Here is a 13921-nt window from a genome sequence, read left to right on the forward strand (position 1 = left end):
ATGGCATCGGCGACATAAGCAGCTGCCTAGGGCGCCACCTTCTGGTGGGGGTGTTGACTTAGCAAATCACTGGAGCCAAACCCCAACAGACTGCACTGTGGTGGTGACGCTTGGCAAAAGCGGGGGGGGGGGGGGTTTGGACACTCCTGTTACCATGGAGATAGACCCCCCCCCCCCCCCCCGTCATTGGCTGGTTACCTCCCTGTCATTACTCATAAAAAAAAAAAAAAATGCAGTTTGGAATGTAAAGAAGCCCCAGTTTCAGGCACAGGGAGCAGAAACCGTCCCCTGACGCGGAGACCAGGCTGCTTTGTACTCCGTCCGCGTTTCACACCTTTCCATGAAGGAATCGCCAGTTAGCGGTACATCATGTTTCCTCTTCGGCTGCAAAAAGCAAGGTGTCCGCGGAGGAGTGCACCGCCGTACACAGCACCCTGCCAGAAGCCAGCCGCCTGACAAAGTGAGCCCCCCCCGCACACCCCTCGCCCCCCCCCCCACATCCGCAGCAGTGAGTCACCCCGGCCCGCTTTTCAGAATCCACTCTAAGAGCTGCCTGGCCTTCACTCGCGGTGGAGTACCTCTGAGTACGAATCCCCCCCCCCGTCCCACTATCGGCAGACTGTGTAGGCCGTGTAGCGCCCGGGAGATGGGGATCTTGGAGGGCGTGCTTACATGGCCCCCTCCCCTAAGGAGCGCAGGGCTCCTCTCCTGCTGCTGCGAGGGGCCACACTCATCACGCAGCCCAGACACACTAACTGCTCACACGAGGGACCCTCTTCTGATGTTTACTCGCCTAAACGAGGACTAGGCTGGGCTCTGTGTGTGATAACTGGCATCCGTTGTGCCACAACTTCTGGAAGATTCACTACATGAGACCGCATTGCTTTTCCATAGCAGATGACTGCATCTGAACACAATTAAAGGGCCACATCAGTATTACAGTTTGTTTGGTACTGAAGGAATTTAGTTTTTTTTTTTCGTTTTAGTGCAAAGGTACTATGGATTCTCCCCTTCTTGAAAATTAGGCAACAGATATCTGGCCCTAACTCTGGTTCTTGAGGCACTTCACACATCATTCCTGTAACCAAGAAATGAACATTCAGTGACAGAACGCCACGCACAGGGGTCATGTGACCCTCGACCCAATCAACTTTGAGGCGGCAGCAATGTCAACCAATCAGAAGCAGACAGGCCAGCGGCAAAAAACATACCTGTGCATTTCTTCAGGATTCCAGGCCGTCTGCCGTGTGATCCCAACCTGCAGTTGAAATTCTCCTCCCAGAATTCCGCAAACCACACGTTCCTTCTATTGTTGGACAGGGATCGGCTTCTGAAGTATCTGTCAAACGCTGCGGGGGGACACCATACAGTTACTGTGCTACAGACATCCGGAGTCTCAGTGGCCGAGAACACTTTCCCCCCCTGTAAAGCTACCCCCCCCCCGTAAGTCCATGCCACCAAGTCCATCTGGAAAATTCCATTCTGTTCAGTCTGTCCAGTCCTGGCCACAGTGGAGACTGAAAGTCTGGCTCATTTGCATACTTAATATTCTGCTGTAGGTGACGTTTCATCCGCCGCTGCCTTGAATGTATCTTGAGACACTGTCTCACAGAACTCTTTGAATAAAGAGACACTTTGTCCTGGTTCCCATCCCTGGTTCTGCGGTTCTCCAGTCAATGCTATCAGTGGCGTACAGTCGCCACTGGGGTTAATCCTGTTTAAGATGAAGCCTGCCTCCCCGGCGGCACAGAGGGAATCCCCTGGCTAAGCTCCCCCCCCCCCCCCCCCCCCCCACTAGTGTGGATCTTAAGGGGGCTGAAATCCTCCCGCAGCTCTGCTCCACTGCGCACTTGTGAGGAGACTCATTGGAAAGAAAATCAACGGAAGATCAACAAAAGCACCAGGGGCATGGAGTTCTGCTGGGCCCATCAAAGAGGCCCAAAGAGACGCCCGCACCCCCCACCCTCTCTCCTCTCCTTACTCCTCTCTCCCTCTCTTTAATACTCTCCCTCTTCTGTCTCCTCACTCTTCTCTCCATTTCCCTTCTCCTCTCTCCCTTCTCTCTTCACTTCTCTCTCCCCTCTCCTCTCACTCCTCTCTCCTTTCTCTCTCCACTTCTCTTTTCCCTCTCCTCACACCCCTTTCTCTTCACTCCTCTCACTCTCCTCACTCACCTCTCCTTTTGCTCTTCACTTCTCTCCCTTCTCTTCCCTCACTCTCCTAACTCTTCTCCCCTCTCTCCTCTCTCCTTTCTCTTCATTCTTCTCTCCCCTCTCCTTTCCTATCCCCCTGTCTTCATTCCTGTCTCCTCTCCCTTCCTCCTTTCACTTCTCCTCACTCCTCTCCCTCCATCTCTCTGTGCACTGTCTCTGTAAGACAGGTTTTTACGACACAGAGACGTGGGATTCACAGGCCAAGAGAGGAGCCAAGTCAGGCCAAGGCACCCTCCACACACACACACACACACACACACTCTCCCGTCCATGCTACATACCGTCCACAGATGCCCGCTTAGGGAGGATGGTTACGGCCCCCCTCGGCCACCCTCTCCTGCTGGATGACTGGGGAGATCTTCGAACCCCAGCTGTCAGAGCCCACCCACAGGAAGTGACCCGTCTGATTGTTGCGTTTGGCAGCATCAAGGATCCGCCTGAGGAAGACAGAGAGGAGCATGTGAGCTCAGCCATCTACCACACACACAGACACACACACAAACATCCTCTATGCTCCTGCCCCCCATGTCATTGCTTCTCAAAGCCCACCTTTGACATTTGGCTATATAACCATCTGAAGATTAATGCGCTTTCCCCCCTCCCCCCCGGGCACGTCTCAGCAACTCACCAATTACCTTCCTGCGACTGGAGGGGATAATAATTAAACGCAGTTTGTGTGCCTCGCGAATACAGACGCGACACTCCCGCCGTGGGCTCCGCTGGGTTCAGCCGAGTGCGTTTGTTCCAGGCTAGGCGGGACCGCAGTGGGTCTGAGGATCAGAGGTTTCGCACGGAACCCGCCGGCACCCAGACGTGGTGGAGCCCTGGGTGGGGGTGGGTTCACCTTACCTGATATCGTCCTCATTAGCAAACATGATGACGGCGCGGGCGCTGGAGGTCTCAAGCAGTCGCAGAATTATCTTGTCAAACTCGCCCTGCTTGGGTTCTCTGGGGATCTTCAGGGACTGTGCGATGCACACGCCACCTGCAGAGAGATGAGGGGGGGAGGCAGGGTGTCACATCGCCATGGAGACAGACTGTCACAATACCACACGCCCCTTGGGGGGTCAGGGAAAAGGGGGGCACTGAGTTCACGGACAAGCTTATCGGCGATGTCAGAGCCAAACAGCACGCTGTGAGGGGGGATTCTGGGCTTTGTTTCCTGTAGCAGGTCCCCCATTCATACTGACAGTCAGTGCATTTGTGTGGGCCCCCTGAAGATAGGGGGCCCCCTGAAGATAGGGGGCCCCCTGTTGGCCAGAAACAATCACTGCGCTAAATATTAAACAAACACTCCTTATTTAGGAGATGCTGAAGCAGCATGTTCTGCTAACCTGCTAGCTAGCTAGGATCTTCTGATACTACTTGCTATCTATGTACAGTAGTTAGTTCTTGAAACATCTGGGAGGGGCCATCAGGTGACTTTGAATGAGGCCCCAAAAATCAACAAATCCATCTCTGCTGAGAGTACATAAATCCCCACCCCATCAATGCGGGGGGGTGGGGGGGGGGCAGGGGACAGCAGCAACATTCTACACGTTAAGTAAACATTTAAATTCACAGTAATTAAAGATGTTTGTCCCTGAGAGAATGTCATTTAGCATTTAATGAGCTGTTTTTTTTTCCCCCTGGCCTCTGATGATATCAGATTGGCGCTCTGGAATACGGACGATCCGTTCCCGCTCCAAGTCCAATCTCCTGGTCGCGGCCCATTTAATGAACAGCTGCATCCCCTCCCCTGCCTTATGCTGCCATTCCCCCCCCTGACACGCCCCGTGGGCCCCAGTGGTGACGGGCAATTATCACAAACGACACGGTCGCCCTCCACAGCTCACCTGCCCGGTCTCTCGCTATGGCGATCTTTAGCACCTAGCAGCTAATTTAAAGCTTATTACACAGCAATCTGGGCATACGGAAACGGTCTCGTCAATTATTATCGAGCTGCTGACGCCTGTGTTAGACTGGAATGGTCCAACAGCTTCATAAACACACAGTCAACTTAAATTCCACTTGTCAAAATGGCTGTCAAAGTGCTTACTTATTGCCATGCATAGGCAGTTCTGTAGTCAAACTTTTTCAGAACGAGATACACAGCAGATCGAACTGTGTATAACACAGGAGGCCCTCTCAGGAACACCGCTTCACACTAATCTCCGATAACTTATGGCTAAATTTCCCCACAATTCAAATCCAAACCTTTCATGTTCGGAAAACCAAAAACATTCAAAGAGAAACAAATTCATATTCATGATTTTGCTTGTTTTCAAAGCTGCGGTTCGTTTCTAATGAATGGCTTTTTGTTATACTTTCAGGCCTCTTCAAATTTCAGTACATTAATATATTCCATAACCACAAATGGATGTTTGCTGTAAAATACTGCAATCTCCTGCATAAAAGAGCACTGAAGTTGTACAGTTATACTGAGAAAATACCCTGGTATAGAATGGCCATTGAGTTTCGCGCCACCTGATGGAAAAATAATTTTATCAACTCTTTGTCCCTCCATTGCATGACCATGGTGATACCAATGCAGTTCTGAGATGGGCAGTGCCAAGGCAGGCATTCCAGAAACTTCCCCACTTGCGACCCCTACAGGCAGCACCTGTACCTGCAACTGTGGAAGCATTTAATATCCAATACAGAGTTACACACCAATCGATGTTTACCTGGAATATCGATATTTTCGTCATCATTCTTAATGGTGTAAGGTGCTCAAACATCCAAACGCAAGGTGTGCCGGAACATTCCGAACCCCCCCCCCTCCTGCTAAATGTGCACACCAGCGGTCAGCGTGAGGCACCAGCCAGCATCGCTGCTTGTGTTCAGAGCCTGTTGGGGCATGTGGGGGTAAGGCGTCATTCACGACGGCACCATGGTTTGTTATGCACGCCCAGACTCCGCGAGGTGCGCTACGTGGTAATTAACTGGCCCCCACGCTGATCCAGAGGGCCCGCTGAAGTGCTCTCGGCCTGGCGAGTCCCTTAAATTTTTCATTATTACATTATCTGCCTGCCACGAAACATAAGTAATTGGATCTAACCCACTGTGCCAATCAGAGAGCACGCAGCCTGAGCAGAGCTGTTGCTGGGATGCATGTCAGGGGGGAGGGGGGTGAGTTGGGGGGGGGCAGATTCACAGGTTCTGTACTGTTTAATTAGCTGTTTTTTTCAATTCTGACTCGCTATGTAGCGATTTGCGATGCAGATTCAATGGGAAGTGGGGAGGGTCAGCGGTAGGCAGCAGCTTCCACGTGTGGGACGGACTCGGTTCCAGATGGCCGCAGCCGGGGTTAAACGGGGCTGCAGACATCTGGGTAATCCCCAAGTACATCCTCCTGCCTTACAGGAAGACAACAATGTGTCTTTTTCTGTCACTGGTGCACGCTCGCTGCATTCCGCCTTACACACCCCAGCGCATACACAGCCGCGTTCAACTTCATTTACGCACCTCTGGCCCGCCAAGTGGAAAAAGACATGATCTCAGATAGGGCTCCGCTCTGGGTTTAAATTGGGGGGGGGGGGATAAGCATCACAGGACTGTGTGTGTGTGTGTGTGTGGGGGGGGGGGGAGTGCCTTATGAGGGGTGATAATACCGCAAAGGTCGTTAATAAAAGCATTATTACGAAACGCAGCACAGGAAGACCTTCCTGGTTTACTTTGAGGTGTGCACTCCCGCGCAGCAGAACCTTCCGGAGCAGCCCGGTATCCCCAGCGCCCTGGCAGCCAGGCTCTCTGGATCGCCACCTTGGGCCAGCTAGAGGACAGATACACGGGAGAGCAGGAAGCTCTTGTGGTCAAAGGCGACACAGGCCACGCAGGTACACCGAGGTGCATCCTATGTTATGGACCACACCCTGCAAACCAGCCCCCTCAAAGTGTGGATGAGGAAGGGAAAAAGCATCTGATCTGAGATCAGCTCCCCCCCCCCATCGCCAACATAGGCACTGTCTCAGTTCCACAATGAAGGTAACAACTGCAGGGTATCTCTGCACCAGGACTCTTCACCAGACCCATTACTTCTGCTCCAAAAACTCCACTGCCAGGAACCATCCATTGCCAAAGCACCATTCTCAGAACAAGAGCTTTGCAAGAGCAGCACTGGAAGAATTTATGCTTCCAAACCTTGATATTTACCGTTAAATGTTCAACTGCTGTGGAAGGATTAGTTTGGCCTTGAAGGTCGACTTAAAGTCTTCTTAAAAGCTGATTACAATTTTGGCATTTAGCTGATATAAATTAATGGCACCATCAGAATTTTGGTGTAGAAATGCTGCCTTCAAATGTTTCTCATCAAGCGCTCTGATCAATATACCTTTGGCCTTCGTCCAACCCAGTGTAGGGGTACCAGGTCTCCAGGGTGCGGAATGGGGAGAAACGCTGGCAGTGATGTCAGTGATGACCCATTACCGAGTCTTCAGGCTCTGATTTCACAGGCGATGTGACTGTGTTCCCCTGTTCTAGACCATCTCTTGTGTGACGGGCGGGGGGGACGGGCGGGGGGGGGGGGGGGGGGGGCTCTTTGCATGACGCTAACATTAATTTCTGTCATCCCTCCGGGTGCAACGTGAGACATCATGCAGCGGAACTCATGGAGGTGAATTTATCATTAATGAAAGCGGTGATGGGGAGTGACACGTCCATGCCCACAGCAGACTGAGAAGCTGGACAGGCCGACATTTCCCGTTTCATTGCCTTTCACAACCAAGGCGGCCTTCTCTGCTAGCCAGGGCAACTGCCACTCAATCCCGAACACGGCAAGGGCGAAATGAGCAACACTTCGGGATGTCATTAGCTTCATGTGGATGTAGGTCACAGGCCTGGAAGAAACTGGTCATTTGTTTGGTATTGTGTGGTTACTCTTAATAACCACAATCACAATTCTACCCAGTATAGGACTTTATTAAAGCAACAGTGGAGGCACTAACGAAAGACAGCAGTCCTTCTTACTAAGATTTTCACAAGGACGTGATGGTGAAATGTGGTCAAAAACACAGACTCGTTCACCTTGCATCCTAGTGAACCAGGAAAGAGGAAGGCTGGGATTGCAGAGGCAAGCCTTCTAGTCAAGATGCATGATAGCAAAAAATATATGGCTCCCAGGATTTGGGTGAGAGAGAGAGAGAAAGAGCAAAATTCCAGCAGCACCAGGGCCTGCTTCCCCAGCACAAAATCCTGTGGGTGAAAGATCTGAAACAAGACAATATACTGCAAAAAACTGCAGACTGAAACGTGAAGCACCATTCAGTCCAAAAGGAAGGACAGTGAAGCGTCAGGGTAACATTTTTCCCGCGTTAGTCATCTTGTGATGCATGGAAAGAAATTTTCATACCAGCATCACATGTCTATAACACTATTTAAAAGAAAGTAAAATGCTTTTACTGTACACAGCTACACGAACCAAACAAATGATACCGTCATTAATGTCCCAAGAAATTTGTTCTGGGACTTTGCTGCTGACGTGAGTTTCAGGTTCCCTGTTCCAGACTTTGGGACTCCTGAATACACCATGGATAATTCATACGCTGAGATTTAAAGTCTCCTGCTGTCTTTTGCATTTTTCTCATTTGCAGGTATATGCAATCGGTCTAGGGCAGCCCTCTGGGGGGGGGCTTGCAAGCACTTTTTGGCTTGACTGCAAACTGCTTCGCTGCTGGGTGTAAAGGACAGAAAGTTTTGGTTAATTTGGGGGCACAGACTGGACAGCGTGGACAACCACTTGACCCCCAGGAGGTAGCTGAAGAAAACTTATTTACGCTGGGTGTAGGGGGGCAGTAATTCTCCACACTGGCCTTTTGTCCAAGACGGCGGAACATGGGAACGACCCATTGAATGTGCGCTGACGTGCCATGCAGGAGAGAACTGGACCAAGGTTGGGAGATGGCAAAAAACAAACTGTGTTTTGTCTGCTGGAGATGAAGGGGGACTGAAACTGTCCTGCACAGAGGCCAGGTGGTGGCAACAGCAGGACAGCTGAAATCAGGGAGTGACAGGGGTGCCACACAATGGCACTGCTCATGGGAAACTGCGACACAACTACGCAGTTATGGTAACTTTCCAAGGCAAATCAAGTGACTAGTAACAGGGGTGATAAATTCTAAACATTTCAGGACCCCTAAGTGGACTGGTCTCAGTTGGGGGGCCCAACATCTCTACGGCACCCTTTACTTGTATTAACAAGCGAACTGGAACTTCATAACGAGATCTAAGTAAAAGAATCAATAATCACACGTCCACTGGACACACAAACATGTCTGCTAGCTTGATATACCATTATGACGAAACGTTACCAAAAGAAACAAATGTGAAAAACATCGTTCAGCATATTAATCTTTCTTTGTTTTGTCTCTGGTGGATGGAAGATGACATTTTCTATCGGTCAAGTGAGGGAGACAGTCCCTGACAAGCGGGACAAGTCTGTCAAATGACACAGCAACAAAACTTGACATTAGCACAGTGCACTGGCATGGGATAACTGGTGCTTAAATGAATGCCACGCAGCCTGCCCAAGCACGAATGAACGGTGCCAGGTCTACAGTTGGCATTTGTCAAAATAAGGTCAAACATAAAAGAGAAAGTGACCAGGGCCGGCCGTGATGTTCAGAGACACCCCCAATAAATCCTTTTTCTCTCCGTCTTTTCTTTGGCCTTGAAAGTGCTTTAGTTCATCGATTGTACGCACCCAGGTGTGAAGCGGCAGGCGGGCCAGAACGAATCACGGGATGCCTTGTCAGCCGGATAAAAAACCCGTCATTGTGTTTGTTTTATAACCGAGACAAGAAAAAATAAAAGTAAAAATGACACGATTGTAGCCACTTTGTACATGACTCTTCGGTGAGAAATTACAGGCTGTGTGGATATTCCAGCACGCTGCCTGCACTCCATTAGGTTCTTCTCATCAAGCACTGTCATGCTGAGAAAAAGTTTTTGCTAAAGTGTCCTGTCTAGAAGAATGGCCACATTTCTCCTTTTATCAGCCATTTTTTTCTACAGTAGGTGAGCCAAATGGTCCAGAAATGGTGGCCCATTTTGTCTGAAGTGCGGTTTGACCCCTTTTGGCACCTGACCATCATACTCCCCCCCCCCCCCCCCCGAAACCCGGAATACTGTCTCAGTCCTCCAGGAATGAACAATTACATCATCATCTGTGTGTCCCCACACTAACAGCATCATTACAGCATCACTACATTCGCATCGGAACCACGCAGATTACCACAGACCAACGTTGACGCGTTAACAAATGAAACCTTATGAATGATTGATTGAAAAAATGAAAGAATGGATTTATTAAGTTCAAGGAGGAGAAATTGAGCCATCCATCGCAAGAGGCATTAAGCGATTGAAAATGTGGTTTGTTTCCCAAGACTCAGCTGTCTTTGATTCGGTATTAATATCTTTCAAGGTACACAATCCGTGGCCTACAAACCACGTTAAGGCTGATTTATGCTTCTCTCTCTGGCCTGATATTTATTTGCAGTGAACGCAGCTGTGTGGATCAGCTTCTGCGAGATGCACCTTCAGATGTAATACGACGACGCGCGTTTTTATTGCCGGAATGCACTTTCCCTGGAGATCTACAAAAAATATTTATATTGCAGGTGCCCATTTGGCCAAGACATCAGCTAGGTTACGGAGGTGAGAAAATCCAGCCCACCGAGACGGCCTGTGTGCTTGGAGCTAGCCACCAACATCACGCTCCCCCCAATCACATCCGGTGTCAGAAGGTCTGAGGTCATTTTCAAGGACATCCTGGCATGGCAGAGAGTCTTGCCTGTGGGCGAAGATTGACATTTGTCTGCGGCTGAGGTATGAATCCTCCTTTAGGGGCCGTGCCTCACCCTCCAGACGATGATGAGAATGATAAAGTGTTATAACCGTCCTGATTGGCCACCTGTGGGTTCCATTAACGATGAGCCCGGGAGCGGGATGCGTGTCCTCCAATCAGACGTCTTTAGTGCTTCCCTACTGCAGCTGCACGACACAGGAAACTCCAGAGAATCTCAGCCCCCCGTCCACCACACAAATGGCCAGCGGCACCTTCTGCCTGTTTACTCAGAATATGGACACATTCTCCTATGCTTTCAGCTCACTGATATTTCAGGAAACAAATAACTGATGTAGTTGTGAGGAGTGTAACCATGCCCGACAGAAAGCACCATACCATCTGGGCAAAAGAGTTCCTGTAGCCCCTGTGCCACACTCGCAACAGTTAAACTTAAAAGGAAAACACTACCGCAGCGTATGCCAGTGACCGATGCGTTTTCAGGGGAAGGGATGCAGTTCCTGTTAATAAAATAAGGAGAATCTATTTGCAGTTCAGCTGACAACCCATTGTTTCTGCTAGGCGAGAGGGTCTTGCTGGAGTTCAGGATGAAATCCCATCGTTCTGGCAGGAGTACCCCGAGGTTTTGCCTTCAGTCTCATCTTACTCATAGATTCAGTGGCTGAATCAGGCCCAGTAGAGACACGGGAAACCGAGAAGTGCAGCCACTGGTTTATTAGCGGTTTCCCAAATGGAGCCAGTACCTCATCTTAATGGGCTGTTTCCCTCACCAGCTCCGTCCAGCTCATGGACACAGAGATCCTTCTTCTCTACAGTTCAGTTTGCCTTTATGGGTTTGACCCGTGTTTAATGGTCTCTGAATCGAGGTCCAGTGTTCTCTGCAATGTCCTCATCCAGGTCAGATTCTGGTCCGATACCGTCGTAGGTAGTGGCAGGCTTGTTGCCGCTTGGGTCCCAAAAGTCATCCTTAAACTAAACAAACAGCCAGCAAGTAGAGTCAGGTTAGCAGAACCTGCTGCTTCAGCATCTCCTAAATAATGAAGATATTTATCTAACATTTTCTGTAGTGCCTATTGTCCCCAACAGGGGGCCCCAAAGACATGCATGGATTGAGTGGTAATAAAACACCTTCACTGATCATAGGAGCCATTAGTTCTCCAGAGGGGCAGTTCCAGCACCTGACAGTGTGCAGCAGGCCTGCCTCCCTTTGTCGGAGCTCATCCTGATGTCATGTGATCGCTGGAGCTCTCGCCATTGGTGCATACTGTACATAAAGTATCCCCGCCAGGCTCGAGACTCTCAGCATCACGAGGACGCCCCGTGATCGTAAAAAAATAATACGTCTGTTATTATGCAACGCACTGAAATTCTGTCACACATTCTATGAATAAAATTAGGATTTTACAGTCACTTTTCATCGGCAACGGTGTTATTTACAGGGAGATGAGGCTTTTACAAGCCGTCCTCTAATGCTCCAGTCTCATGTGAGACACCTATAACATGATTTACTCCCTCAGCTCCTGGCCGGCAGGGTTTCCGCGTTCTGTGCCTCATACTCGATGATCCTTCGCACATGGGTTCTCCTCACAGCACCCTGATGTGCGCAAGCTGTGGGGGAGGCGCTGTTGGCGGGAGACACGAACGTCAAAAAAAACGGAATCTGTTTATACTGCTTCGCAGATGCCGATTCACCCAACTTGGTGTTTTAGTAAGATACCTGAGTTGAAGTAACCTACTGAATATACAACACCTGAGTGCCTGAATCAGCAACTTTCGAGTTGAAGGTCCCCGTCCTCAGGCACTCGGCTACCATGGTCCTCATAAACCAAACTAATGACCGGGCACATTTTCACCTGGATAAAAACCATGCGAAATTAAGTTACGAGGGCAGTTTCACACAAAAAACCACTCCTCTCAAATGTCTCTTATCCATAGCTGATAATAAATCCATTTATGTCAGGCTAATGCATAGCTTTTAAAATCTCCATTAAGCATCGGTAGATTAATTAAAACAATTAATGCGATATATGAGTTCTGCGCTTGGACGTTTTTCTCTTTTCTAGATGAGAGGACATAAACAAAACCATCAGGCGATCTGGAGCTAATGAAGGGGACGCCATCGATATCCGTCTTGCATGTAAGTAATGCACAATTAAGACCGAGTCCGTTTAACGATGAGTGCCGGCAAAGGAGCGCTAAGGAGAAGCAGAACCAGGTACCCGGCGAAGGCTCTGGCCTCACCAATAACTGTCAAAGAAGTTTACTAGAAGTAAATCAATATAATTAAGTCTTGTACCATATTATCCGATTTGCTGAAATGACCCCATGCATCGAGCTGCAGTGACGCATACTGGCACATGTCAGGTAAACAGGATGTGTTTAAAAAACTCCTCAAGACAGTTTTGTGGTAAAAAAATTTTAAATGAACCTCTCTGATAACACTTAGAATAATACTCTGCTTCCAGTTTCCCCAGACAGTCCACATCCTTGTAAGGATGGATGGATGGATTTAACTTTGTACTTAGAAGCACGGACACATCATTCCTCCATCCAAAGAACCCCCCCCCCATATAACACTATGAAACTGCTTCACAGCACAAAGTAAACAGCATAAGATGTAGCACAAGGCAATTACTACCGATTCAGTCCTCAGTTCACCTAGGAACACTAGCCGTCTCATTCTCGCCCGTGCCCAGCCCTGCTTCAGGGAGCGTTAGAAAATGCTGCAGGATCGAGCTCATGTCCCGGTCTTTTGTGCCTCGTCTGTCTATCCACGGCCCAGTTAGGTTCAGCACTGTGTGCTGTGCTGCCGTCTGCATGCAAAAATACACCAGGAGGCATGAAGGCGGTCACATGACCGAGCCCCATGGAGCTCTGCTATCATCCTGCCGTTAGAACCAAGGACCCAAACGGAGGAACATCTCTCACCCCACAGGATAAGTATATTAGCCACCCTAGCACCAAACTGAGAGAGGTCCAAGCACAGTAACCAGAATCATATATTACTATTACATATTGCAATGAAACTTCTGTTATTCTAATGCACCCACAAATGGGGCCAAGTTTTTATTTGTAGATAAGTTTCATGATTTACAACGGGCCCGTTTTTCCATTGCAGCATGTTATGTAATGGAGTTACGCTTTCTGCAGTCAGAACCAAAATATATGCTGATTTATACCAATCGCTGGGCTTAGCCAGTCATATTTGTCAAGCATGCAGCTTGTTACCTCACCATAATTATCCAGAAACATGCAGCGTTAGACTCCAGGTTTTGGCCTGCATTCCCAGGGAGTGCAAATCCCTATTTGTGCGTTAATAGAAAACCACAATTGTACAAGGACGACTACGTTTATTTAATCCCCCGAATCATTCCAGTGGCTCTGGCAAAACCGAGCTCGGCACCCGCGCAGACGGCCACATAAAAAGCAGAGATCAGAACTTCAGTTCTGTTAATCGCCTATTTTCACATCATGCTTATCAATGAATGTTGGTACCAAAAGATTTTTCAGAAGGTTGCTTTCACCCAGAACTGCAGACTGAAAAAATTCTCTAAAATGAGCTTATGATGGATATTTTATTGTAATAATTGCTGTGTACTTTGGAAAGGTTTGGAACTGAACAGAAGTTGATATGCAAACCAATTACACACAGAAATACTATTAAATGCAGCTTAATTACATACTTAAGTCTTAAGAATTTAAACGGTTTATGATTTGCCATAATGAGCTTCATATCAGAGGAATTAAGCTCTTCTGAAATTCTCCTAAAGGAATGATGTCATTTAAACATGGTCAACACAAACATGGGATGAACAGCCTTCAGAACACATCAATACGGTTAGAGTAAACCCTCATTCAAGACCCCCAACACAAACATGGGATGAAGAGCCTTCAGAACACATCAATAAGGTTAGAGTAAACCCTCATT

At 48.8% G+C, this 13921-nt stretch overlaps 1 protein-coding gene across 1 annotated transcript in view; it reads right to left on the bottom strand.

Annotated features, from left to right (window-relative positions):
* Window positions 1-13921, bottom strand: part of LOC125739431 (metabotropic glutamate receptor 8-like) — a 114632-nt gene that overhangs the window by 43463 nt on the left and 57248 nt on the right. Inside the window, 4 exon segments of the mRNA XM_049009548.1 lie at window positions 1212-1349; window positions 2495-2534; window positions 2536-2650; window positions 3063-3198. Coding sequence (XP_048865505.1) covers window positions 1212-1349; window positions 2495-2534; window positions 2536-2650; window positions 3063-3198 — 429 coding nt within the window.

The sequence above is a fragment of the Brienomyrus brachyistius genome, chromosome 3 (assembly GCF_023856365.1).
Source record: "Brienomyrus brachyistius isolate T26 chromosome 3, BBRACH_0.4, whole genome shotgun sequence".
In the NCBI taxonomy this organism is placed as follows: domain Eukaryota; kingdom Metazoa; phylum Chordata; class Actinopteri; order Osteoglossiformes; family Mormyridae; genus Brienomyrus; species Brienomyrus brachyistius.